The sequence below is a fragment of the Python bivittatus genome, unplaced genomic scaffold (assembly GCF_059951505.1).
Source record: "Python bivittatus isolate LINGU-HERP-01145 unplaced genomic scaffold, Pbiv_v1 ctg000190_np1212, whole genome shotgun sequence".
Taxonomy (NCBI): Eukaryota; Metazoa; Chordata; class Lepidosauria; order Squamata; family Pythonidae; genus Python; species Python bivittatus.
In genome coordinates, this window is record NW_028277042.1 from 10,454,482 (window position 1) to 10,480,475 (window position 25,994).

Here is a 25,994-nt window from a genome sequence, read left to right on the forward strand (position 1 = left end):
ACTCTGCAGTCACTGCACTAGTTCCCAGCCCCCTCCAGGCCCAATTAAAAATACGCGTTATTATCAAAACACCCTAGAACAGGCATGCACAGCATGCTGCCTGCCAAGCAGCTTTGTGCAGCCTGCTGGCATTTTTTGAAAACTCAACCAATTCACTGCCACCAAATGTTACCTCTGGCTAATTTTTCACAGCCACTTCTGCCCTGAAAGACGTGCTCCCAAGCGCCTCCAGGCCTCACCCAGACTGCCAGCACCATCACTGCCTCTGCCTTGCTAGCCACCGAATAGCTGATTGGCGTGCCAACTCTTCCTTGGTGGCCCACAATTATTTCTCATGTATCAATGGGGCTCTACAGGTTGTGCCAGCCTGCCCTTCATGGTGCAGCTCCAGGTTACATTAGGGACTGCCAAAGTAATTCTGCCTATCCGCTAGGAACATGGGGAGGGGTCTTGCTTAATTGCTCCCTCTCTTCATTGCCATGGAAACCAGGACCAGAAATAATGGATATAAATTGCAGACTTAAAGGGAAAAAAAAAATTCCTGAAGACACGAACAGTAGAAGAGTGCAACAGTCCACCTGTGGAGGTGGTGGGTCCTCCATCTCTGGAGGTTTTGACAAAGAAGCCATTTCTCAAGGACGGTTAAGGTGGTTTTCCTCTGCACTGCAGAGGGTTGGGCTAGATGATCCTCGAGGTCCCTTCCAGCTATACAATTCAATGATTGTGAGAAGGGAAGGGGATGTGGGGCAGAAGGCAGATCATCTCGGCGGTTGCCCCAGCACTGTGGGACATGCTACCCCCCCCAAATAAAACTCACCCCTTTCCTCTTGGCATTGGAAAACCCTGAAAACTCCCTTTTACGCTGGCATTTTATCTGACGGATGGGAACCGAGCAGCCATTTTTGGCTACACAATGTTGAGTTTTCTTGTGTAAATAAACAATCAGAACAAATGTCCACAAAATTCGAAAGTCACGTAAAACAATTCCAGGCGGAAGATTTAAACAAACGTGCAACTGCTAATGATAACAGTCAAGAAGCCAGGACTGAGATTGGAATCTAAGCAAAGAGAATCAACGTCCTGTTTCAAACCAGCTACTTTTATCTGACAGCTGGAAGTGAGAAGGTTCTTGCTAAATGATTTCCTGTTGCGATACCGGAATTACTTTAGCAAAGCTAGTCTTTGGCAAAGCCATATTGGTGCAAGCTATGATGGGGCACTGTGCCATTAATCATGGCTTGCAGGTCACCTGAACTGGGTTTGTACATAACGTGAAGCCCAAACTAAACACAGTACCTTATGTTTTAGCATAACACCTGAACCTAGCCAGTGTAATCTGTAAACCACACTTTGTGCTTTAATGTTATGCAGGAATGAGGCTTGTCCAACCTACAATTATTTCTTGTTCAACAAATTGTAAGCTACCCAGAGTGATGTATGTGAGAGGGCGGCTATATAAATGGATTAAATAAATAAATGAAAAACCACTTGTGAACTCACATCCCCAGCATCTTTGCGGAAGAAACATCGCCCTTGGTCACCCATAGCTCTTCCAAAATAACGTTTGCATCTGGAATATATCATCCTTGCTCTTTAGTTAACCAAGGACACCTTTTTAATGGATCCCCAAGTCTCTTACTAATAAATCTGACCGATGCAATTATATTTAATTTAAAATAAGAGAGGATTAATAACAGCACCACAAATAAGCATCTGTAAAGGATCCCTGCAGCTCTGCATTTCTTATTTATACTTTCATTTATAATTCAATCCTGACAGCTGTCCAGGAGGCTCAAAGGACTTCCAGGCTCTGCCTCCCACAGCCCTGCCTGTCCAGGGTAAATTAATAAAACCATGGTTTACTCAAGCCCTCCAACGTTCCCAGCTTGCAGGCTATGGGGATCCTGAAACTGGACCGAAGGGTCCATTTTCACATGAGGTGAAAACGCAGGCTGGTTCGTGGCTTCCTTCCTCACGAGCCCCCTGCAAGGTAGACCACCCAGAGAAACAGAGAGATGCTCAAGCCCACCTTGGGGTCGTCTATCTCCCCATTTCCCCCCCATCTTCCTCCTCACAACCCCCCCTGAGGTAAATTGGCCTGAAAAGAGAGGGGGGCGGCGGCTCCGCTCGCCCCGCCCCGGGCTCCCGACAGCCCGGCCAGGTAGGACGGCCGAGCCGCCCCGAGGAGGGCCGCTGAAGGCGCCCGCGCCCGCGCCCACGCCCGCCGTTCCTCCGCTCGTCAACCGGCGCCCCTTCCGGCAACGCCCCCTCAGCAGCCGCCATGGAGAAGGTGGAGGTGGACCGCGAGTTCCCGCGCTCCGTGGGGGGCGTCCTCAAGGGGGCCCGCATGGTAGGTCGCGGCGAGCGGGTGGAGCCCCCGGGGAGAGGGGCCTCTGAGCGTGTGCAGAGCGCCTTCCTGTCCCAGCCCCGCGCGCTCCCAGAGCTGGATAGCCGGGCCGGGGAGGGTGGGTGGCCGTGGCTGAGGCTGAGGCTCCCCGCTTCTTTCTCTTCCTTCTTCTCCTTTTGTTAGCCCTCTGCTGCTGTTGCTGCTGCTGCTGCTCCTCCTCCTCCTCTCTCCCTTCTTTCTCCCATTCTTTCTTCTCTCTCCTTCTCCTCTGTCTCCTTCTTGCTCTCCTTTCCCCTCTTTCTTCTGCTTTTTCTTCTTTCTCCTTTTTTTGTCCATCTCCTTTTCCAATTCCTTTCTCCTTCTTTCTTCTTTCTCCTCCTCCATCTCCTTTTTCTCCTCTTCCCTTTTCCTCCTCCTCTTTTTCTTTCTTCTCCGTTTCCTTTCTCCATCTCCTCCTTTTCTCCTTACTCCTTCCCCATCTCCTTCCCTTCTTTCTCCGTCTCCTCCTTTCTCTTTCTCCTCCATCTCCTCTTACTCCTTCTCAATCTCCTTCTCCTCTCCTCTCTCCTTCTTCTCCATCTCCTTTCTCCTCCCTTTCTTCTTTCCCCTTCTTCTCCATCTCCTTCTCTTCTTTCCCCTTCTTCTCTTCTTCCTCCTCCTCCTCCTTCTAAATGTCCTAGAAATTAAGTCCCTCCCAAATAACTTTTATAGTCATAACCAGGGCAGTGTTTGTATTCATATATCTGGAACACGGTAGCTGAATTGAGCTGCTTTCCTACACACATATATATTGTATATGTGAGAAATATATATTATAATATATGAAATATATAATGTGCAGGTGTGTGAAATATAACAAACAAATGGCATTCCCAGTGTTAAGCCGTGGGTTCAGGAAATGTGTAATCTATCGTTTTTTTAAAAAGCAATTATTTTTTTGTTTTCCTTTTCTTTGTCCTGTTGTCCTTTTGGCTTTTGTTTTTGTGTATCTTTTAAAACTTGTTATCAAATAAAATTTAAAAAATAAACAGAAAAAATCAAGAGTGATTAAGCAGTTGAAAGAGAAATTGATATGTAATGATTATCTAATAATGAGCTAAAACTGAAGGGAAAAAAAAGGAAAAAAGGATTCATACAATATTAATATGTTTGATTGTATGCTGCCCAGAGTGACATTTAATAAGATGAGTGGCTATATAAATTAGCTAATTAAATAAAATAAATATAGAATGAACTCATTCCGTTAACATAGTCTTACATCTAGACTTTACAGAAATGTATTGCTTCACTTTCTCATTGTTATAAGACATTTAAAAAATGCAGTGTCTGACTTTCTGGGCAGTGACCCATTCATAATCCTTCATAACCTCTGGGTTCACACATCGGCCCTACCCCAGAAAGAAACTAATCAAGGTTCAAGAAGCCAGTTGCTAGGTTTGTGACTGAGTAGGCACCTTGGATGAATAGTCACTGTTTCCCTGATCCATGCAGTGGTTGGCCAGGGGGAAGACGGGGCTTTGGGGATGCAGTTTAAATCTACCTTTCCCAACCAGGCACCTTCCAGGCCCATTGGACTACATCGGCTGTCCTCCTTAGCCACAGGAAGGAGAAAAAGACTATTGCAACACAGCAGATGGTTTCTGCTTTGAGTGAAATGGTGGTTCTCTTCCCAGTACACATCTTGCATTCTGGAAGCCCTTTAACAATTTCAAACCAACTGGAAAATGCTAGCAAGGAGGCCTTTCATTCCTTTTTCATGCTGTAATTTTGTTCTTTTTTTTGTTCTTTAAAGTCTGTTTCTCTCTCTCTGTATAAATGTACACACCCCCACCCCCACACACACCCGTTGTGTTCAGCTAAAGACTTAACAGCTCCATTTTCACAACATTTTAACCTTGGCTGGTTTGTGTGTGTGTATTAGTGTATTTTGTGCAAATCCAGGTTATTCTTTATGATTCTGTGATCATGCTAACTAGAAAGTAAATTAATTCAATAACCAAATAAGGAATGAAATGCAAACCCAGCCACTATTACATAATACCCCTCAGCAAAGTTAACTTCCCTTTATTATTTACCCTTTTGTGCCTTGTTTTGGCTGTTTGCTTTGATCAATAAAATGAAAGTGCTAAGCTCCAAGCTCTTGGGCTATTGTTCCTCCTGCCATTTAGGTGTGTTTCACATGGAGACTCATGTGCAAGATGCTTTTTGTCTTTGACATCCCCTGGTCTGTTTTGGCTTGAATTCTAAAGAAACAAATCCCATATTTTGAAGATACGCATTTCTTTTGGTGGAGTTTCTTAGCTTTGTGTTTTATTATTTTAATAAATCAAATAGAAAGTTTGGCAGTCTGATGTCTTTGCAGGATGTCTTGTAAATTACTTTTTTCTTCCTTGCAGCTTCTAGCTTTTATGGCAACCATCACTTTTGCTATTAAAAGATCTCACGAAGCCTTCCTAGCCCTTGTGATCATGGAACTTGTCATTACCTTTTTATTCTATTTACTTTATCTGCTGAAGTTGCATAATGAGCTAAAATTCATGTTTTGGCCTTTGGCTGTAAGTATAATTTTGTACAAACAACCGCTTTGTGTATACATTCTCTAGCTAACGCAAAAGGCAGAAGTCAGACTAGTACTTAATGTATCCAGTTATATTCCTGGAAAAATAGGCCAATTATAAAAAAGTTTCCACTCTTTTGTATAGTTTTATCTCTGGATGTGGATCTAATTCATACATACATACATACATATCTCTCACTCAGTTCTAAATATGCTTCCGGTGAGTATGTTTCATTGTGAAACAACCGGTGTTAGATCTGTTTAAGAATCATATATCTAATACTGATAATTCTTGGCAGTATATTTAGCTGACTAGTTTCATTGCCTTGAATTAAAAGTATTGATCCATCTGATCATTTCAGGTTCTCATTGCACAACTCTTTACAAACTGTAACAGATTTTCTTTGCTATGTAAAAAGACAGAAGAAGATAGTATGGAAAAATGTGTGTACTCAACGTGAAAAACAGTATCTAAAATTCCATGAATGATATAGGCCAATGCATGATAAAGCCTGGTCGTTTCTCTATAAATAAGTCTGCTGCACACCACTTGTAGTATTATATTTAAGATGCTTTAAGTATGTATTTAAATATATTAGCGATCTCTTTCTTTATTAGCTGCAATTATAGACTTTGTTCAATAGAAAACATTTCAGACTTAAAATACTGTATGTTTAGCATGTGTTTGGGGCACTACTGATAAAATGTCACTGGCTGTTATTGCATTAAGGATTTGGCTACTCATCCTTCACTTTTTTACCACCTCAAGATGACTCAAAATAATTTTGCTATGGAGGTTTAACCTCTGCCTGTTATAAAAATAATTCCCTTTCAGCAGTTACATTGAAGCTTAACCAGCAATCAGGTAAAGCTTCACATTATAGGCACTTTGTATTTTATAAGCACTGTTTTCTTGGATGTTGCATGTTTGTTTCACAAAAGAAAAGTGATGCAATATAAACATTTTTGTTAGAAATCCAGAACTGGGATCTAAGCGCTCTCATTTCAGCAGCCACCTCCAGCAGCTGATTTAGGGCAGTGTTTCTCAACCTTGACAACTTTAAGATGCGTGGACTTCAACTCCCAGAATTCCCCAGCCAGCAAGGCTGGGTGGGGAATTCTGGGAGTTGGAGTCCACACATCTTAAAGTCGCCAAGGTTGAGAAACACTGATTTAGGGTATTGTAAATGGGCAGCCACTGGTTAATTATTGTATTATTGTCGACACTTGTTCTGTATTTTATTTCCAACAAGACCTTGTGAGAGTTGCTAGGTGTCGCTTGGTTGACTCAAGAGAAGAGCCACACGCACTGTTCTTTACCAGACCGCAAAATGTCTTGGATCTGGGGATAATATTCTTTGCTTTGTTTTTCAGGATGCTTTCAATTCATTGGTGGCAGCACTGTTTCTCCTCATTGTGGGCCTGTGTGCAACATTAATAAAGACCATCAAGGAAACATTGATTGGAGGTGTAAGTAAGAGCATCTGTACTAGCAGTATGGTGTGAAACTAAATAAGGTCCATCCTGGAAGGTCTCTGTGGGCCAGGATTGGAGCGCAGATTTTTGCCCTTACTGTAGGTGCTGCATCCCCACAACACAAAGTATATTTGAGAACGCTGCTGAGCAGGAGGTTCATTTCACACATGCCCTGATAATCCCAGGATCTTGGACTCTCAACTAGGCATCTTTTCCAGCTAATGCATTTTGTTAAAGGGAGTATGTTTTCATGCAGTTTATGCCTTTTATTAAATATGTTAGTCAGAAAAGGCACTACCAAACTCCTCCTGATTTTTTGCTGCCATAAATTAACATGGCTCCCTTCCTACAGTAACAACTTACCAGGATCTCCCCCACCTACCGCAGTTTTACTTAATTCACATTTCATATTTGAAAGAGAATGCTGTACACTTCTAGGCCATTAGCAAGCACCACTTCTCAAATCTGCCAAGAACTTCCTGCATTTACTTGAAAGGAAAATTAGGGAGTTTTTTCAATTTATCTTTAAAATGGGAGGCTTGTTTTACATTCACTGAGAACACAATAAAGGAAGCAAATTTTTGTGGGAAGGAGATAACAACAAATGTAAAGTTATCTCCCTTTCAGATAAATGTTGTGTGAACATTTTCCTTTGCCCTCCAGAGTTTTTCATTTTGCATTGTCCGTGCATACTGTAGACCAGTGCTGGCTTGGGAATTCTGGGAGTTGAAGTCCACACATCTTCAAGTTGCCAAGGTTGAGAAACACTGCTATAGACTATTGAGAACTTCTTAGTAGGATTTAGCTGGTGTAGTCAAGTGAAGTGAAAGCAGATGCTATAGATGGAGGGGAAAGAGCAGGGATGGGGGATGGTGAGAAATGAGAATTACTTTTCTAGAATGTGAGGTGGGAACTTTTCTTTTTCCTTACATATAGAAGAGTCACAAAAATACATTCTGATCTATAGGAGTTGCTATAAACTAGCCTTTAGATGTTAATTGTGATTCAGTAGTTTTCTTTTTGCATGGAATCTGAACCCCATTCTTTTTTTCCTTTTTTGCAGGTATTCTGCTTGCTGATTTGCATTCTTTGTATAGCAGATGCTACTTTAATCCTGAGAAAAGTTACTTTTAATAGGTCATAGTAGGAAGGGATGGTATCCAAAGATAAACTGGCCAATCAAACCAAAGGAATTACATAAAACAGACATCCCTAATGTAGCTTCATCCAGTTATGCTGGACTACAGCTCCCATCATTCACAACCAATGCCTAAAATACTTTATTGTGTGCAGATGGGACAAAATGCCAGGAGGTCATCAGGTTGGGAAAAGCTGTTATAATCTATTTTTAAAAGCCTGGTTTGCTACAGGCTGCTTGTCACATTTTCTTTGTGTTTTCTAAAAGCTTTAGACTCCAGTTGAGCCAGTCAAGCTTTATTAAATTCTCTTCTATTTCAAAAGGCAAAATTAACCACATGTTTAACCCTGCTATCAAATTACATGTGATTTAAAATGCTTTAAGTGGATTGTGCCTTTAATTTAACTGTATCTATCAAATCAAATTCTTATTACAGTCAAAGGCCAGCATAAACTGTATCTAGGAATTTGAATATTATGTACTTTATCAAGTTAGTTCATTTATTTAGCAGCATGAGCAACTGTTGATAAAAAATGTCTTACGTTTCATAATAGCTCTTTTCACCAATGTAACATTACAAATGATTATAGGGTATATCTTCTTGAATTGGTTTGTATTCAGTCTTAATGTTTTTAATTAAAAAGATTTACCTGCAATAATATTAGAGCCCCAAGTGTTTATTGTTTGCATTCTCCCCACTCAGAACATTTTTTAAAACTTTAATCTTTTAACAAAATGCCATCTTAAAGAGCCACCATCATTGACTATACTGCTTGTAATAGCAGAGTAGCTGGGTTCACCCAATGTGCTGGGCTAATATGGGGGTGGTTCAGTGAACCCGCTCCTTGTAATTCATCATTCACCCTCTGGTCATTAATCAGCATGTAGTGCAAACACAGACACACCCAGCACTTGGCAAATCCCTCTTAGCAGAGCACTCAAGAAGATTAAGTGTAATATCAGACACTTTTAGACTATTATCTGACAGTGCAGAGTGGAGATATAGAAGTATATCTATATGTTCCAGACATGTTATGCTTCCACATCTTAATCATTTTAGGTATTAGTTAAAAACACAAATATAATGACATAGTTCATTATGTTATTCTACCTCTTAATAAAATTAATCAAGTTCATTGACTATATTCCTTGCGGCAAAAACCACACAATATTGTTTTGGTTCCTAATTCAAAACTTTTGGTAGCTCGTGTTGTAGAAAAGCATATACCCCATTCTTGGCGATCGTACTGCAATTAGGTTTGCAGGAGAAAAAAATCATATTTCAGGCATGAAGTTCAACTGTTGGGTATGCCAAACAAACAAGCTTCAGACTTAAGGGACTTGCTTCTCCTTTCCTTCCTCCACCACAATGAGAGGATCTGAAGCTTTTTGTTTAAAGAGTGCATGGCTTTTTATGTGCACCAGGATAAATTAAAGCATGGTTTGTCCAAATAAGAACAATCTATAGTTTCTGATCCTGACTTAAGATAAACCAGGGATGAGGAATCATCGGCCTACAGGCTATATGCAAGCCACCAAGCCTTCATTTGGTGTAAATTCTTCCAGTGGACCAGTGTTCTCTCTTCCACTACGCTAGGCCACATACCATTATTCCCCAACCTGGTGCCCTCTTAGAAATTAAAAAACCGGAAAAAAATTATTTCAAGATTTTTCTGTTTTTTTTAAATGAAAACACTGAACTATTTAGAGAGCAAACCCCTTTTCAGGTTTATACACCAAAGTAATACGTATAAGTTATACATGTTTATAAAGTCATGGGTGATTTTCTATCTATAAAGGTGGTTAACATTTGTTTTCCCCGAAATTACTTCTCCCAGAAATTCCGGAAAAGCTTGCTTATGCCTTCCAGATACACTAGAATAGCGACTCCCAAAATTCCCAGCTAAATTTGGGTAGGATTTCCGAAGACTGGAACCCCCATTCACCAGGAGGCCATTCCAGTTGGGGAACCTGTAGCACCCTCTTGTTGTTGTTTAGTCGTTAAGTCGTGTCCGACTCTTCGTGACCCCATGAACCATATTGCGCCAGGCCTTCCTGTCCTTCACTGCCTCCCTGAGTTTGCTCAGTTTCATGCTCATTGCTTCAGTGATGCCATCTAACCATCTCATCCTCTGCTGTCCTCTTCTCCTTTTGCCTTCAATCTTTCCCAGCATCAGGGTCTTCTCCAAAGAGATCTCTCTTCGCATTAGGTGGCCAAAATATCTGAGCTTGAGCTTCATTATCGATCCTTCCAATGAGCAATCAGGGTTGATTTCCTTTAAGATTGACTGGTTTGACCTCCTAGCAGTCCAGGGAACTCTTAAGAGTCTTCTCCAGCACCACAGTTCAAAGGCATCAATTCTTCGGCGCTCGGCCTTTTTTATGGTCCAGCTCTCACAGCCATACATTACTACTGGAAAAACCATAGCTTTGACTATGCGGATCTTTGTCGGCAAGGTGACGTCTCTGCTAAGCACCCTCTTACTGATGGTTAAACTATGTCACTTCCCTCCCTTGCTTAAGCATCTGAAAACAGAACAGGTGCAAATGCTCCCGACTCCAGAGCGGGAAAAAAAGCAAGCACTGGTCCACTTCTTGAGAACTTCCCTGATCCTCGGTAGTCTTCATTCTCCTGAGCTCCTCGGTCTATTGATGTCTCCACAATTAATTATCCTCCATAATTGAGACACACATAAAACCAAAACTGTGTCTCCATACATCTTCTGAACCAGCGTTTCCCAGCCTCGGCCACTTCAAGACGGGTGGACTTCAACCCCAGAATTCCCCAGCCAGCCAACCTCTGGGAGAGGCATCCTGTCCTGGGAGCCCGCGTGTCCCGTTCGTGGGAAAGTGATCTGCTCGGCGACGCGTCACGGTTCTTCAGCTCGCGCGTGCAGCTCACGGCGCCGCGCCCCAACGCCGTTCATTTAAGAGACCCGCCCGCCGGACTGAAAATCCAGCCAGCTGCGACCTGGGCAACAAGCCCGGCTTGCAACCCGATCCAGCGCAGCTGCCCGGCCAAGAGGCGCTTCCGCCCCCGCAGGCGGCTCCCGAAGCGGACCCCGCACTCGGTTCAAATCACGCGCCGAAGGGCGGAGGCGGAGCCGAGAGCGCAGCGCCGAGACGGCGCGCCCCCTCCCCCGCCCCCTCCCCTGCCCCTGCCCCGACCGGGCTGTAGCCGCTTGCAAAACCCGTGCGGGTTTACCGTGAGCTTCGCAGTATTTCCGTTTTCCTCTCCCGAGAGCCAGGGTTTTTTTAAAAATCCCCTCCGGGTTGCATCGATCGGCGCTTCTTGCAAACTCGGTGGCGGCGGCGGCGGCGCGCCCCGGAGTCGGTTCCCTCTTCTGCAGGCGAAGGGTCCGGAGCATGGAGCGAGCCGAAGGAGAAGACCCCGATCCGGCCGCGGCGCCGCCGGGGACTCGCCTGCTTCTGGCCTCCAAGGCGTTCCTGAGCTCCCGCAAGGGGCTGCTGCTGCTGTCCCAGGCGGTAAGAGCGCGGGCCGGGTCCGTGTTCCACGTTACGAAGTTCAGAGAAGGAAACAGACGGGTGGGGAAGGGAGGCCGGGGAGGGTGCGCTCATCTCTGGCAGAGAAGGGGAGAAGTCCTGCCCAGCCGCCCCGTTCAGACGACTCCTTCTGCAGGAAGCGTGCCCCGAGGGGGAGCTGGTGAGCCGCTGCCCGCCGCGGGGTCTGGTCGAAGCGGGAAAGATTGCAAACGGGTCGCTTTCTTCGAGGACCCGGGGATCGGCCTCCCGCAAGGATAGGCCTGCCACGCCCCCCAGCGGAGCCTTTGCACGTTGCATGCCCGCGAGGGAAGGCGGAGGGGGCATTCCCACGACATGCGGAACTGCAACGTCACCAGCCGCGCTCTAGCGATGAATGTAATTAGCTTGCATCTGGTCGAGTTGGTGCCGACAACACCCTTAAGCCTAAACCTGAATTAATCAGGATTAACGGAATAAAAGCACCGCAAGGGGTATACTTAGGGGAAGCAACAACTTCTGGACTGTGCAGAGCGTGCAGCTGAGCTCTGGGGGAGCCGGAGATGGACTAAGTCAGGAGCTGAGGCCATGAAGGAGGGGGACCTTGACCTATAGGATGATGAGAAAAACTACAGGGAAATTCTCGTTTGTCTTGTACGGTCACAGAAGTTTACAGTCTTTTACTAGTTTTACGTTGTCCTAAACCATGGTTTGCTTGACTATAGTTTGTTGGAAGAGGTACACTGGCTGAGTTCGCACAACAGACGAAGCCAACTCCAAGCAGACCCCATTCATTATGCCAAGCGTGGCATGTTGGTGTCAGCTCTAGTCCCCTCACATTATTATTATGAATCAAATTATTAATTACACCTCATTCACATTACACCAGATGTAAGTTTACTGCATCTTGCCCTGTCCATCCTCAGACCTGGCAACCAATGAGGTTACAAACCTGGCTTGCTAAATTAACCACAGGTTCAGGTTCTGACTTCATGCTAAACTGGTAAATCTAGCCATGCCAGGAAAGGTGATGGGATTAACAAGGGCCCAGATTTCAACTCCTTCTGTCCACCTTAAGGGGTTCAGAAAAACCAGGAAAATCTCGGAGAGGAGCAATGGTAAGTAAATAAAGTGAATCAAAGTAAAAAGCAACTAGCTCACCCCACCTAGCCTAAAAAAGTTCAGCTTAGTTCCGTGGACTCGACTCTTAAGATTCTGTGCAGATTAGGATTTGCAAAAATCCAACCAATCCCCACCAGCGTTCATGGTTTTGCCTTTTTATCCTGCCTTCCCTCTAAGAGTTGAAGGAGGTGTACATGGTAGGAACCCCCACATTTTATCGCCCCAGCAGCCGCCATGGAACGGAGGTCAGACCGGGAGAACTCGAACCCCTAATCCGAGTCTGAAACTAACCAGTGTTACTTTGGCTACATAACAGAGAATGTCTGTCTCCAGGAGCTGTGACTCTCCTCTTTTTTCTGTCTTTTTTGCTCAGTCGTCTTCTCTGCAGCAACTCAGCAGTGGAGACTACTTCCAGCTAGGAGGGGGGGAAAGGTGGAATAAGACTTTTCACTGAAGGCTGTTTTCCATAATTTGAAAACCTGAGCGCTCTTCACTTTGCTCCGTAGCAGGAAAGAATTCTGCTTTTGAGTCAGATGTGCTGGAGAAGAAATCATTTGCAAAAGGCAGGCTTTGGCAATGTCTCCAGCGGGGGCAACCCAAGAAACTGATACTGGCTGGGCATCATGGGAGTTGTGGTTCCACACATCCAGAAGATGACGCCTGGGAAAGATTCCAGCGTAGGGTGGCCACCCTCAGAGCCTGGATGGGAGGCCTCTTGTTTTTAAGGGTGGCCAGCATAGTAGAGGAACCGGCCGAATGGGTTGGAGCAGAACGATGGAAAATTTGGAAGAGGCGCCGAGTTGAGCCCTTTGAAGAGACTGTCCAAAGACAGGGAGACTGCAGAGAAAGGAAAAGCTTTGCAGGGGACAACAGATACTTTCCAGACAGCAGGAGGTAATGCACGGTGATCTATATGTACAGTGACCATACACCCTTTATTATAAAGGATAACCCTTTATTTCAGAAATGGGTTGTTCAGATTTGTTTTATTTAATTATTTATTTTCTTAGTTTTGCTCTTGAATTTTTCTTTGTAAAGCAAAGTTATAAACATAAACAATTGATTTATTTTTTTATCCTTATGAACCTCTTTCAGATTTACCCCTTTTTCAGGTTTGTCCTTATTTCCCAGAAAATATGGTCACTGTATCTATATGTCATCTTGCCTCAGGATGCTGTAACTGGAAAGAGCAGGTCAGAGAATCTCACCTGTAGCTCATAGAAGTCCATTCTCTCTTATTTTGTTAGAAACCTATCTGACTTCACTGCCTCTGTTTCTCCCGTGTGTTAAATAAATGCTATTTATACTTTTTCCTTTCCTCCTCTCTACAAGATATTAACTTTCCTATTTTTCCCTTCCTTTCAGGAAATGCAGAGAGGCTATAACATCATATTTGGGGCTGTGGCTTTCTTCCCCCACCTGTCCTACAACGGTTGGAATTTCCCCCCAAAAATGTACTGGCAGGAAAAGTGGGTCTATAGTACATGAATCAGCTTGCATATCCATTGATTAATTGATCAGGGTCAATTTTAATCAGCTAGGGCAAATTCAGATCGGTGGGGCTGAGAATCAGATGAAGGTCATTTGCTGGTTAGGTGCGTTTGTGGATATGCAAAAGTATAATTTTTTATACTTTGTTTTTTCAAGATTTGATTCTTGAAATGTTATGATAACGGGAATGAGCAAACAAAATTATGTGGATTTTCCTTCTATCAGAAAGCCAAAAGTTCTCTTTATTGGCAGTGTTATTAAAGTTCAGAAAATATACACATTTAAATGCACTCTGTTAAAATACTGGTAATGATTTGATATCACTGCCTTAAACAAACCATGTTTCCCAATCCAAATTTAGTGGCTCAGCTCACCTTGTTTTAGCCATGGTTGAATTAATCATAGTTGGCTGGGTTTTGCAGTGCTGCAAACCATGATTTTTAAATTCCAGTGGTTGGGTTTACATGAGTCCAAAGTAGGAAGCCACATTTCGGCTTAGCAGGTCATGTAAACTCAGCCAAGGACTTTTCCCCGGCTGTCTGACCCCTTGCCCGCCCCCAGCACACACTGCTTGAAAAATCTTGCCTTGACTTTAAAGGCAATTTGCCACATTCCCTTTGAGAGGAACAGCAGGGTCCTTCCTGCTCTCCCAGCCACAGCAAGTCCGTAAAGTTACAGTAATTTCATTTCATAGCTCTGCATTCCCAAACAGGGATTAGGAACGACATTAGGATGAAATCAGAGTCCAGTACTGAATTAAGTTGGGCTTCACTTCGGGGCTATCAGCAGCTCACTTCGGGCTTTCCCTGAAGATAAATCTCTGCCAGATTTCCGTGTGTGTGTGTGTGTGTGTACTTAAATGGGCAAGTCTTTCATTGCAGCTCTGGTTGCAGTTCACCATCCTCCATCGTTACAGGTTTATACTGCTTGTTTGGAAAGACTTCCTGGATTTAAAAAAAGATAGAGGAACTGCTGTGTAGAAGTTGTTCTTCCTTTGTAGAGTTCTTATTTCACAGCCAGGCTGAAGTTCCCAATGGTCTCCTTTGCAGAAGCTAAAGGAATAGGAAGTGGTGTCCACCAGTCCCCCGACACAGCTTGAGTTTAATTTTTTAAGAGTCTTTTAACTTAAACAAAAATTAAACAGAGCTGACAAGTAGCAAAGCAGCTTCCTGCACTGTCTTTATATCCACGAATGTCTCTGGGTCTCTTGAGATTCCCATAAAGTGTTTTTAGCAAATGAAAGGAGAATCTGGATGCAGGTCCATGGTTTGCTTAGAAAAGTGACTATTTGTCCCCTGTCCCCCAAAGGCAAAGTGAATCAGATAAAACAAACCCTTCGCGGGGGGGTGGGGTTAAGGAGGTACCGAGAAGCAACCAGTAAGTGGGTAGTTTCTGACTGGCCACATCCTCCACAGCAGCTGTTTTACGAATGAGCAAGTCTTCCTGGAAGCATCTGCTGTATGCTCTCCACATTTAAGTGTGGCCATCATCCCTGATAGAAAGCCAAGAGTAGCTCTTTAGACCTTCCATGAAGCATCCAAAATCTTCGTAAGGACAACTCGCAAAAATCAGCACAGAGGGTTTCATGTCCTCGAGAACTTTGCCAGATTAGATGCTGACCCCAAAGTTGCAAAAAGTAGTCTTTGAGGGCTAATGCTGAAGAAGCAACAAGTTGCAGCCTTAAAAGGAGTCTGGGGGAAGTTACAGAGGGTGTTTTTTTTTTTTTAATGTTTTCAAGTTAGTCTTGACACCTGGTGACTACATGGACAAGTCCATAATGTTTTCTTGGCACCCTGTTTTGGAAGAGGCTTGCCTTTGCCTTCGTCCTAGGGCTGAGAGAGGGAGACTGGCCACAAGTCACCCAGCTGTCTGCCATCCTGATGGCAGGATTGGAGCTCATGGTCTCCTGAGCTCCAGTCCAGCAGCTTTAAGCATTATTAACTGAATATCCTTAAAAGACATTGAAGAGCCGTTCAAGAAAATTCTGATGGTGCAGCAAGCTTGATAGCTGTGAATGTGTAGGGTGGGAGGGGGGTTGGATTTGCAGGAACACTGGGCCCGATGGACCTCAATAGACCATCTATCTACCTTTATAATCACACCTGCTCACGGCTAACCACCAGGCTCTCTCATTTGCATCCTTCAGGCCCTCTCCTTTATCATCTTCATCTGTTACATTGCCTCGACAGCTGCAGCTTTCATGATGGTGCCTTTACTGACATTTCTACTTGCTTTGTGCTTTTTGGTTTCGTATTCCCTGAAGCTTGATGAGAAGTTCCAAGGCATCTATTGGATTTTAGTGGTAAGTAGCTGTATGGGGTTGACTGGAGCCTATGGTGTGGTTAGCAGATGGGCTGGTAGCAGTTCCTCTGTAGAATAACCAGAGACAGGGAAGGAGGGGAAGGAGACTGAATGGTATCAATTCAAAGCATGTTGAGGTTGTCTTACAACCTGATGATGGTAGTTGAAATCCAGCACATCTGGAGAGAGGGCACATCTGCCTTTTTGTGTTGTTACGACCTTGAGAACTACTGGAACCTGAAACACAGAATACAAAGCACTCCGTGCCTGGGGTCAGATATCCCATTATGTTCCACCAGTGGCTTTTGAGCAAGCTGTTCTTGAAATCTGCTTTCTGAATGAGGGGGTAGCCTTGCCTGACGGTGAAGCTGGTTGTGATATTGAAGCAGAGCCAGATCTTGAGGAAAACAATCTTCCTTGTTCTCCACAATGGCCACAAGGGGATGCTGGCCTTCCAGAGAGGCTTGTTTTGCAAAACAAAACTGGGGAAAAAATGCAGCACGGCCATTGAGTTTTGTTCCACCCCAGTTGTTCGTTACTTTCCGCCAGCCATCTAATTTACCGTCAAAGACTGCAGTGTCATAACTCAGATAGATAGTAACAGCTTACTTACCTAGCTAAGCTCGGTAATCAAAATACCAGTGCTGTGGTCATTATCTCCGCCAGAAAAAAGAAACTCAAAGCAGATTTTCTGCAGGAAAGGAAAAAGAGAGTTAAACGTCTGTTTACTGCAAATATGGTCATCGAATTAAAATATTTTGGTGATCCCTTTCTGTCCATCCAAGAATTTGCAGCCTTTGATGACAAATCTGATTCCTCTCGGTTCAAGGAACAGAAGATCTTATGGTGTGCTCCAGCCAAGGCATTGCTGCTCCATTTCATAACTGCTGGACACATGGCCCTCAAAAATTAAAGGAGGCTGCTACAAAAGAGCTAGTCCCAGCAAAGAGCAAGAAAGTCTTCACCAGATCCTGCTGGCTGGTAGGATTTGTCAGGAGTTGTGATCCTGACCCATCCAGAGCATGCCAGGTTAGAGAAGGCTGGCCAGGAGCAGAATTAGTGGGGAAGCTGTGGGCCTCCAGATGTGGTGGAACAGCTGCCAGGATCCCTAATACTTGATCACTACTCGCTTGGTCCGGGTGGAAACTAGTTCAGCAGCACGTGAAGGGCCACAGATTTCTTTCTGAAATGTATCTCTGAAGGACAATTCTGCCTACCTAGAACATTTTCATTTATCTTCTTCATAGTCTCCTGTCTGACGACGTTTGTTTTGCAGGATTTTTTGTGTGGAATTATTGCTGCTATCATATATTTTGCCATCTCAATTGCTGCTGTTTCAAAATATTCGGACACGGCATCGAAGGCAGCGGGGGTAAGTTTCTGTTAAATCTATCTGTTAGTGTAATGGGAATTCCTTTTTCACACTTTATTGCTCGATGTCATGGTAATTTTGGGGAGAGTGGGTTCATAATCTCCCTTTAGCTATGATTCCCCCCATACTTTCTTATGTAACAGCTCTTTTTTAAACCTTTCATTGATATCAGTGGAAGTTCTTTTTTTTTTAAATACTTTTTTTCAACTCGTTGCTACATGGAGGAATATGAGAAAAGATTTGGGAGATTCTTTCTTCTATAATCGCATGCCTCTCCTTCAAAAGCTCTCCCAGCACTGAAGTAAACATTGTAAAAAGCGTTCATTGACATCAATGAAGCTTTCTTTAAAAATCCAAAGGCTTCAGGGAGCTGGAATTACAGATGCAAAAGATCTCTTAAAGAAGGATACGCTTCTAAGACAATTCACACAAACACATACAACACCTGAAAAAGTAGCAGCATGCTCTTCTTTTTCCCCCCAATTTATTATGCATGTATTTATCCAATTGATACCCCCTTTTCTCCTCTAAGGAGGATTCAAGGCCTCATTCTCATGCCAACATGAACTGAACAGTCAAGATGGCTCTTAATCAAGGGATCCAGCCTTAATTTGACCAGATGTAGTTACAAAAAGTTGTCAGATACTCTTTTGAATTTTGCTCTGCTTCCATAGGAAAGCTGTAAACATTTGAATGTATTCTTCACTTTGGAGTTGAAGTCCAGAAATGGAGACACAGGGTGTGGGCTGAATTCTGTTATTTCTACCCCTTATAGTTCTTTTCCTCCTTCCCCCTCTCCATATTTTAAGAACTCGTCATGTTTTCCGTATCTTCTCCATCTTGATCTCCAGGTATTTGGCTTTATTGCTACTGTTGTCTACTGTGCCTACGTCTATTTCACCTTTAACAGCCTGGCAACGTTTCTGAAGCAAGGAGATTCCTCTGATGCCCCCAAGCCACAGAAATCAGAAGGTGGGTTTGAACCATTCTTGCACTGCTGCCCAACCACACTTGCCTATTTAGAGTAGCGAAGTGCAGAGTTTCAGTGCAATCTTGCTACAGAATAATTTGGTCTAGTTCGTTCTGGCTGGGGAATTCTGGGAATTGAAGTCCACACATCTTAAAGTTGCCAAGTTTGAAAAATACTGTTCTAGTTTATGAAAAAATAATAAGTTAATATGGTTACTCCCCATTTATTAGTTGTCCTCTACTATTACACTTTTTTAAAAGCCCATTCCCTATTTTTCTTATGACAATTATTCTTCACGTCAATTCTTTTCAGATGACGACTCAGATTCAGATTCAGACTGAAACACGGTATTGATGAATGGCAGAACCTTGATGGAAAAAAAGCAAGGAATGTTTTGAGTATTTTAACCTTTTCAGTGAACTTTACAAATGGGTATTACTACAAATGGGATCACCAAAATCATGCTGGGAATATTATAATCTCTATAATTTACCCAGGAAAACTTGATCTGCTGCTGTTTGAGCCTCATTCAGCATTGAAGTACACTTTTCCAGCTGAACCCTTTCTGAACAGACTCCATATGTTATCAAAGGTGTACATAAAGTCATTACATCAGACGAGCATGGAGCTTTTTCAGTAGTAGACACAGAATCCTGATCAAGCTTACAAACTTCAATAGCTTTTTTAAAAGAGTTTTCTACTTATACTGAGATTTTTGTTCTTGAGTTGAAAAGACAATAGCCTGATTATCTGTTAGGAGGTATAAAAAGGGCCTTTGTTATTGCTTTTAAAATTTAGATCCAGTTTAAACTCGGCAAATTCAACAATCATGAAAATAAATTTAAATCCCTAATGAATAAAACCAAGTCTATAAGAAAAGTAGATCAACGTACAGGTGAAAGCAATTCTCGGTCTTCTGTATGTTAAGTCCCACCCATCATTCTATGAAAGAATCTCACTCTTACCATGGTAGAAACAAAAAAAACACCACTCCTCCATTTACAGGTATTCTGTTATTTATCTTTTATAAGTTTTAAAGACTGGAAATTTCAGTGATTGGCCCTGTGTCACATCTGTGACTCAGTTGAGAACAGCTACATTAAAGCACTCAAAGGCTTTAAACTTTTAAGAAAGATGCTTCCTTAAAAGCATCTGTCAGATATTCAGTGCACTGCTTGAAATAATTATGTGCCTAGACATAACCAGTCCTCATGTTAACAGATCATTCCTCAAGGAAGATATAAATGCAGTGAAGGCTCTGTCTCTTCTCTCACAACTTTTGCGATTGCCCACCTAGCTTCATGAAACCAGAAGTACCAAAGCACAGCCTGGACAGTGATCACACAATGTCTAGGCCTTTGACAGCCACACCAGTAATTACGAGGAATAATGAAATATAGAAAACTATGGGAGATACAGTGGTGCTTTTCTGAAGAGAAGATAAGGTATACGTGTTCTCTTGCTCCAAAACTAGAATTACCAAATGGATTCTCAGGAAGAAGTATGATGTGTGAACCAGGCATACAATTCCTGCTTCTACCTTTTTCTCCCATGTGTATGGTAAGTCCTTGCTTAACAACTGCCCTGTTTAGCAACCATTCAAAGTTACCACAGCACTGAAAAAGTAACTTTATGACTGGTCCTCCCACTTACAACCGTTGCAGTGTCCCTACAGTCACATGATCGATGTTCAGGCATTTTGCAACCAGCAGGCATTTATGACCTTCACAGCATCTCACGGTCACGTAATTGCCATTTGTGTGCTTCACAGCCAGCTTCTGACAAGCCGAGTCCATGGAGAAGCTAGCAGTAAAATCGCAAGTCATGGTCATATGATGTCTCCCACAATGACCCCGCGGTGACTTAACGACCGCAGCGGAAGTAAGGTCATAAGTCCGTCACAGTCACGTGATGTCTTGCTTAACTCTGTCGCTTAGCAATGGAGTTGCCGTTCCCAATTGTGGTTAAGCAAGGACTACCTGTAATCTATTGAAACTATGATGCAGTATATCATTACACAGTATGTAATATGCTTAGTCCTGATTTCTATTAGTTTTGTAGGTAGGTAGTTATCAAGGCAAAGCAAACGTCTTGTCTTTTGATAAATCCTGCAGGCAGGTCCTAGCGATAAGAGAAGGACCCAGAGGGCTGGCTTCTGAACTGGGTTAACACAACAGTTTAGCTGTGCTTGAGGATGTGTGCCTCTAGAATTCTTCTGCTTAGCATTTTACCATCTGTTTCTTTTTATATAGGCATTTGCATGTGGTTTAATCTGTGATTCTTCAATTGAACATAACCTAGGTCAGTGTTTCTCAACCTTGGCCACTTTAAGATGTGTGGACTTCAACTTCCAGAATTGCTGGCTGGGGAATTCTGGGAGTTGAAGACCACACATCTTAAAGTGGCCAAGGTTGAGAAACACTGACCTAGTGCATGTCAGATGGAACAGGAATGCATTTTGGAACTGTAGTGGAGTAAATCTATAGCGGTATTTCTTTTTTTAAAGGTTTTCATCAGCTTTCACACTTTAAATATCTACACTATCTGGAAAGATGTAGGTATTTCAGATGTGAGAAAAATCATAATGGGCTATTCATGGCTCCATTAACAGCTTTTATATTTTTTTCCAAAGCAGATCCTTCAGGGAAACCATTCAGCCTTTTTCTTGTTTGAAGTAATCTTTGGAGACATACTTTGGTCTGTAATTCAGGTGCCTTAGTAACAATGGGATTCAAGAACTGAATAATATGCAAAATCACAGATAACATTTTTGATGGGAGGGGGAGAGATTAGTTGATCAGAAACTATGTCCAAGAACTAACATTTGATTATGGACCATGAACTTTCCAGAAATAGAAAGATAACCTGAGAAAAGGTATCCAGTGTTTCATTGGCTGGCATATAGTGTTAATGTATCTGTGGAAATCAGTACTGACAGAATCATAAAAATGAAGGCTATTAAGTCATACATTACTTGTCTGTTTCTTAAATAGCATCTCTGGAATATAATTTTACCTATAAATTTTTTCTTCAGGAATTTGTACACTGATAAGGATGCTTGACATAAGATTGGGGTAATCTCAGGTTATGTCCAAAATAAGACTAACAAATTAGAAACAGTATAAAAGGAAACATGCAGAAGTCACTTCAGCTATACAAAATGAGCAGCTTGGTTCCTTGTATTTACTTGCATGATTCAGATAGACATGCTGCTTATAAACTGATTTAGAAATGGGTTAGTTATTTGATTATGTGAATCTTATGCTATCCAAATTTTGTAATCTTTTGATACTATGTTAGCCTGTTTTAACTGTAACTGTATTTTATAAAAAGAAAGATACATTTGCCTCAAGTAATTATTTACTGTGCAATTGAATCCCCAAGATATCGGCGTCGAGGGAAGTTTGACGGTACACTTCAAACCCTTTTAGGGTGTTCATAATTGCTAAAGTAATGGCTTAGCTTTAAACAAAAAGTTTATATTAGGCACTTTTTAAAAATAGAGAAATTACAATAGAAAGGGTTGCATGGGAGGTAAACAATTATTTACGCATTAGGGCTGGGCAGTTCATTCAGAGGACACCCCCTGAACCTTCTGCTTGGAGTGGTGGTTCCATCGTTCCAGGCAGCTGCTAGGGTAAGAGCTTTTCCTAGTTATCAGAGCATGCATGTGCAACATACGTTAGACTCTTCCACCAGCTATTGTTTGGCTTCCCAAAGAATGACAAATTCAAACCCTCATTAGAAATATTGGACAGGTTCTTAGATAGAATGAAATGATGGGGTATAAGTTACCCAAGGCACAGACAGTCAAAAATTGAAGATTGTTATTCCTACCCATTTATTAAATCCTTTACAATGATTCCATATGAGATTAGTACTCAGAAAGCTTATGATTTTTCCTACATACAAAAATACAGGTTTTAAAAAAAAAAACACATTGAAAATAGACAAGTACCATGAGAATTTTATAGAATTCAGTATCCTGGTGTATCCAAAAAAAACGGTTAAAAATAGTATAGATCAAAAAGGCAGAAGGATAGCCATGTTAAATTGTACATTACACAGAATAAATCATGCCAATATACAAAGCAAAAACTGATAAAATATACCACATAAGAATAAATTTAAAAACAGGAACTGACCAAGCAGCAATTTGGTGATTGCCTTCAGTTAAGTAAAAATCATTACAATCCTTCATCTTGAAGTTTATGTAGAGTAATATTGGAAATTAAAAGTGCATGGCATACAACTGCTATTTGTCTTCATGAAAGTTTGGAATGGTTATACATCTTATTCACAGAACAAACAGAATTCCTCATACATGGAATGTCAGAGAGTATCTCTGCAGGAAGAAACTTTTTCTGCACTCAAGTTTTTTTCTTGGTACTAAAGCAAAAGGCTGTACAGATTGTCTGAAACCACAGGAACCTTACAAATGACTAATGCTCTGTGTGTCAACCTCAGCAACTTTAAGATGTGTGGACTTCAACTCCCAGAATTCCTCAGCCAGTTTAAAGTTGCTGAGGTTGAGGAACACTGGACTAATGGATTGCTATAGACTGCACTGCTTGCAACCCCCATTTACTATGGCAATGTTGATGAGATCTAAATTAGAACTACCAGTTTCCTGAACTGGCCAATCAATTATCAACATTAGACTCTGCAGATACACTGATAGTTACTAGGTTTATTTGTGTGTTCTTGAAGCAGCCTGATAGCAGCTTCTAAACTATTTGTAATAACAATTAGAAGATATGAAACCATGTTGGTCGAACAATGTAGTTCCATCCCAGGCCATTCAAATGATGTTTCTGATCAAGCTTGTGTTGACCGTATTGGAAAATGTTCCCAATACTGCAGTGCTAAGAATGTGATGTCAATCTAGACAGCAAAGTAAAGGATTCAGATGGAAAATTATATACTAGCCATATGTTTTGAGGGTAGATTTTCTTAGTGAAAGGATGTTGTTCATCTGCTACATGAAACTTGGAAAACAAACTATTCTATTGAATATAATATAGGTTACATTTGAAGTCCTTGGTTTAAAGCTGATTCAGCTCAGCCAGCACCAGGGCTTGCACCAAGTTTGTAACTGAAACAATTTCAACCTTTAGTTCTAATTATATTTACTGTAACTTAAATCCACAGCATTAAACAACCTTACATTATTTTTTGTACAAATTGCTGGTATGGTAGCTCTTCGCATATGATTGCAACAGTCGTCTGGGAAAAAAAAACATTTAAGTCCATAGGACTTATGCTATACAGCCAAACCTTTCTAACCCTTTCTGTTCATAGTTGGAATGTTTATTTCACAATATCCATGAATTTAGACAAGATACTTTATAGTTTCACGCTGAAAAGAAAGGAGAAAACTGAAGTCACTGTCTTTAACCAAAGTATTGGCTAATTGAAAAACTTATATTAACTAACACAATTTTTATAAGTAATATTGAGCTGTCATAGCTCCTGACTGAAACTCGAGTTCAGAAGGAAGACTGCAATAGCAACTTTCTGGTTTTAATCTGTATAGTAAGTCAATGTTGGAAAATAAATCCACTTTTGATTTCTGAGATGGAAATACATGGGTCAGAAACATCACACCATGTTAAGGCAGCCAATTTAGATAATATTTTTGGTCACACGAGCTTGATTTCTGAAACAGGTCTAGAACACAATGCCAATTAATAAACGAATAGACAGATCATCATGCCTTGGAGTGGGTACTGAAACAATCCAACACTGTTTTTTCAGAAAGATCCTCTAAAAAAATCAAGTGCAGCCTTGGTGTATATTTGAAAGCATTTTAAATTAAGGAAGGAATTCTCTACCTTCTGGTGCCCCTCGTTTCATAACACCACTCGGGCTGCCCTAGGAATTGACAATTGCATCTTTGCTGCCTGTTTCAACTTGGTCCCTGTCAACCAAAATCCACATCATTTTTTATACAAATTCTATAGACTTGCTGAAAGGCTTACACTGCATGCTAAAAAGATTAGATTTTGGTCATGGCAATGCAAGAGGTGTATTGTTTAACTTCTATCAGGAAAGCAGAGGCTTTAAAGAAGCCTGAGGATCCATTAAGGCTGGTGTTTAACAGAACTAAATATAAAAAGTACAGTGTGTTTAGCAATTCATGGTTATAAAAATAGTGTTTGTATGAAGGATCTCTGAGAAGTGTTAATGCCATTCACACACAAATGATATTCATACAAAGGCACCCTAGCCAAACTGGGACAATACAATGAACAATAAATATACAGTTTACCATCTCATTGTCGTATTATATCTCAATTTCATAAACTTCAATATATACAAATAGTTTCTATCCACAATAATGTAGAAGAGAATTACCCACATAAGACAATTTAAGTGCATCTTTTATTCTAGGTTGAGTAAGTGTATGGGATTATCAGAGTCACTAAAACAGGTAACCAAATCAAGATGCTTAGATGTTCCTGACATGATCTGCAGTTTTTCATCTCAAAGTGCTCCAACAGCAATGCATAGATGCCCAGGAGTACCCATATATATTCCAGTCCCAAATATGAACAGTGGATAGGGATGATACATTATAAAATGTAAAGGATTTCTTACAGTCTGAGTTATTCTACCTCTAAACAGGCTCTGTTTATAGTACTTCTACTTAGGGTTCTTATACTCCACAATAGAAGACTTCTTGACAGTCAGAAATGAGAGAGGACTCACAATGCACTCTTAGATATTTTTATCTTATTTTATCCCAAATCAAACATCACTGAATTCACTTAAGTAGCTACACCAACTTTCCCTACCTTGGTGTCTTTCTGATATGTTAACCATGTTGGCTGAGTATTCGGGAGTTGTTCTCAACACAAGCAAATGGCCCTCAATTTGGGGAGAAGACTCTTGGAAGAGACTGAAGCTTAAGAAAAATGAATGATTTGCTGGCAAAACTGCCCACTCATGTCTTGTGCATAGGACCAGGCAGATGAATAAGGGAAGAAGCTTTCTAGTCAAGGGGAACCAGAAACAGATTTTGTTTTCAGTTGCACACCTTCTGGTATCAAATCAATATTGTAAATATGTCAAAACAACTTCAAAACATTAGCTTACTAGAAATATTATAAATATGATTTTTAAAACATGACTCCCTTCTACCCATTTATTCCTGTGGCTCAGAAGCCATCTGAATTAAATTACTACAGAAGTGAACTGTATTTTCCAAAATCAGTTGCAGCTGTCAAGAGAAGGGATAGGAATAGGTTTCACTCCAACTTCTTGGTTTTCATCTACAGGTTATTAGCATGGTAGTAAAGACAAGCCTTCGCTAAATACTGTAAGCCACAACTGTAATCATCTGGATGTCGCCTTGGGTCCTTGCATCTTCACAATTAACTACAAAATAAAACCTGACAACAGCCATTAAAATACACTGAGCAACTTTTTCCATGAAAAGCATGGGCAATTAACACTGGAAACACAAAATTCTGTCTCATAAAAATTAAAGAGTACTGTACTGTGCAAAACATTTTTTAAAAAACCTAATTTGTTTTTTTCCTAGTTTGAAACCACATATTCTTAAAATGGGAAAGAGCCAATTAAGTCCCAGTCATTGCTAAAAAGTATATAGCCATCCTTCCAAAACATTACTTTAATTATATTTTTATAAACATTACTTGATATTACCAGAGAGACTTAGGCTAGGTAAATGATTTCCAACATCCATCCAAGATAGAATGTGATATCTAAATGTGT

General features: G+C 41.6%; 2 protein-coding genes across 2 annotated transcripts; both read left to right on the forward strand.

Moving 5' to 3' along the window:
* Positions 1 to 74: 74 nt before the first annotated feature.
* LOC103066509 (chemokine like factor) lies at positions 75 to 8,191 on the forward strand. The gene is made up of 4 exons (XM_007421054.3): positions 75 to 2,350; positions 4,744 to 4,902; positions 6,279 to 6,374; positions 7,444 to 8,191. Exons 1-4 carry the CDS (start codon positions 2,282 to 2,284, stop codon positions 7,522 to 7,524), a joined length of 405 nt encoding a protein of 134 aa, XP_007421116.1. The 5' UTR covers positions 75 to 2,281; the 3' UTR covers positions 7,525 to 8,191.
* A 2,318-nt stretch (positions 8,192 to 10,509) lies between these two features.
* On the forward strand, positions 10,510 to 22,236 carry CMTM3 (CKLF like MARVEL transmembrane domain containing 3). Its single transcript, XM_088136012.1, has 5 exons — positions 10,510 to 11,004; positions 15,758 to 15,913; positions 17,189 to 17,284; positions 18,136 to 18,256; positions 18,567 to 22,236. Exons 1-5 carry the CDS (start codon positions 10,885 to 10,887, stop codon positions 18,593 to 18,595), a joined length of 522 nt encoding a protein of 173 aa, XP_087992138.1. The 5' UTR covers positions 10,510 to 10,884; the 3' UTR covers positions 18,596 to 22,236.
* Positions 22,237 to 25,994: the final 3,758 nt, after the last annotated feature.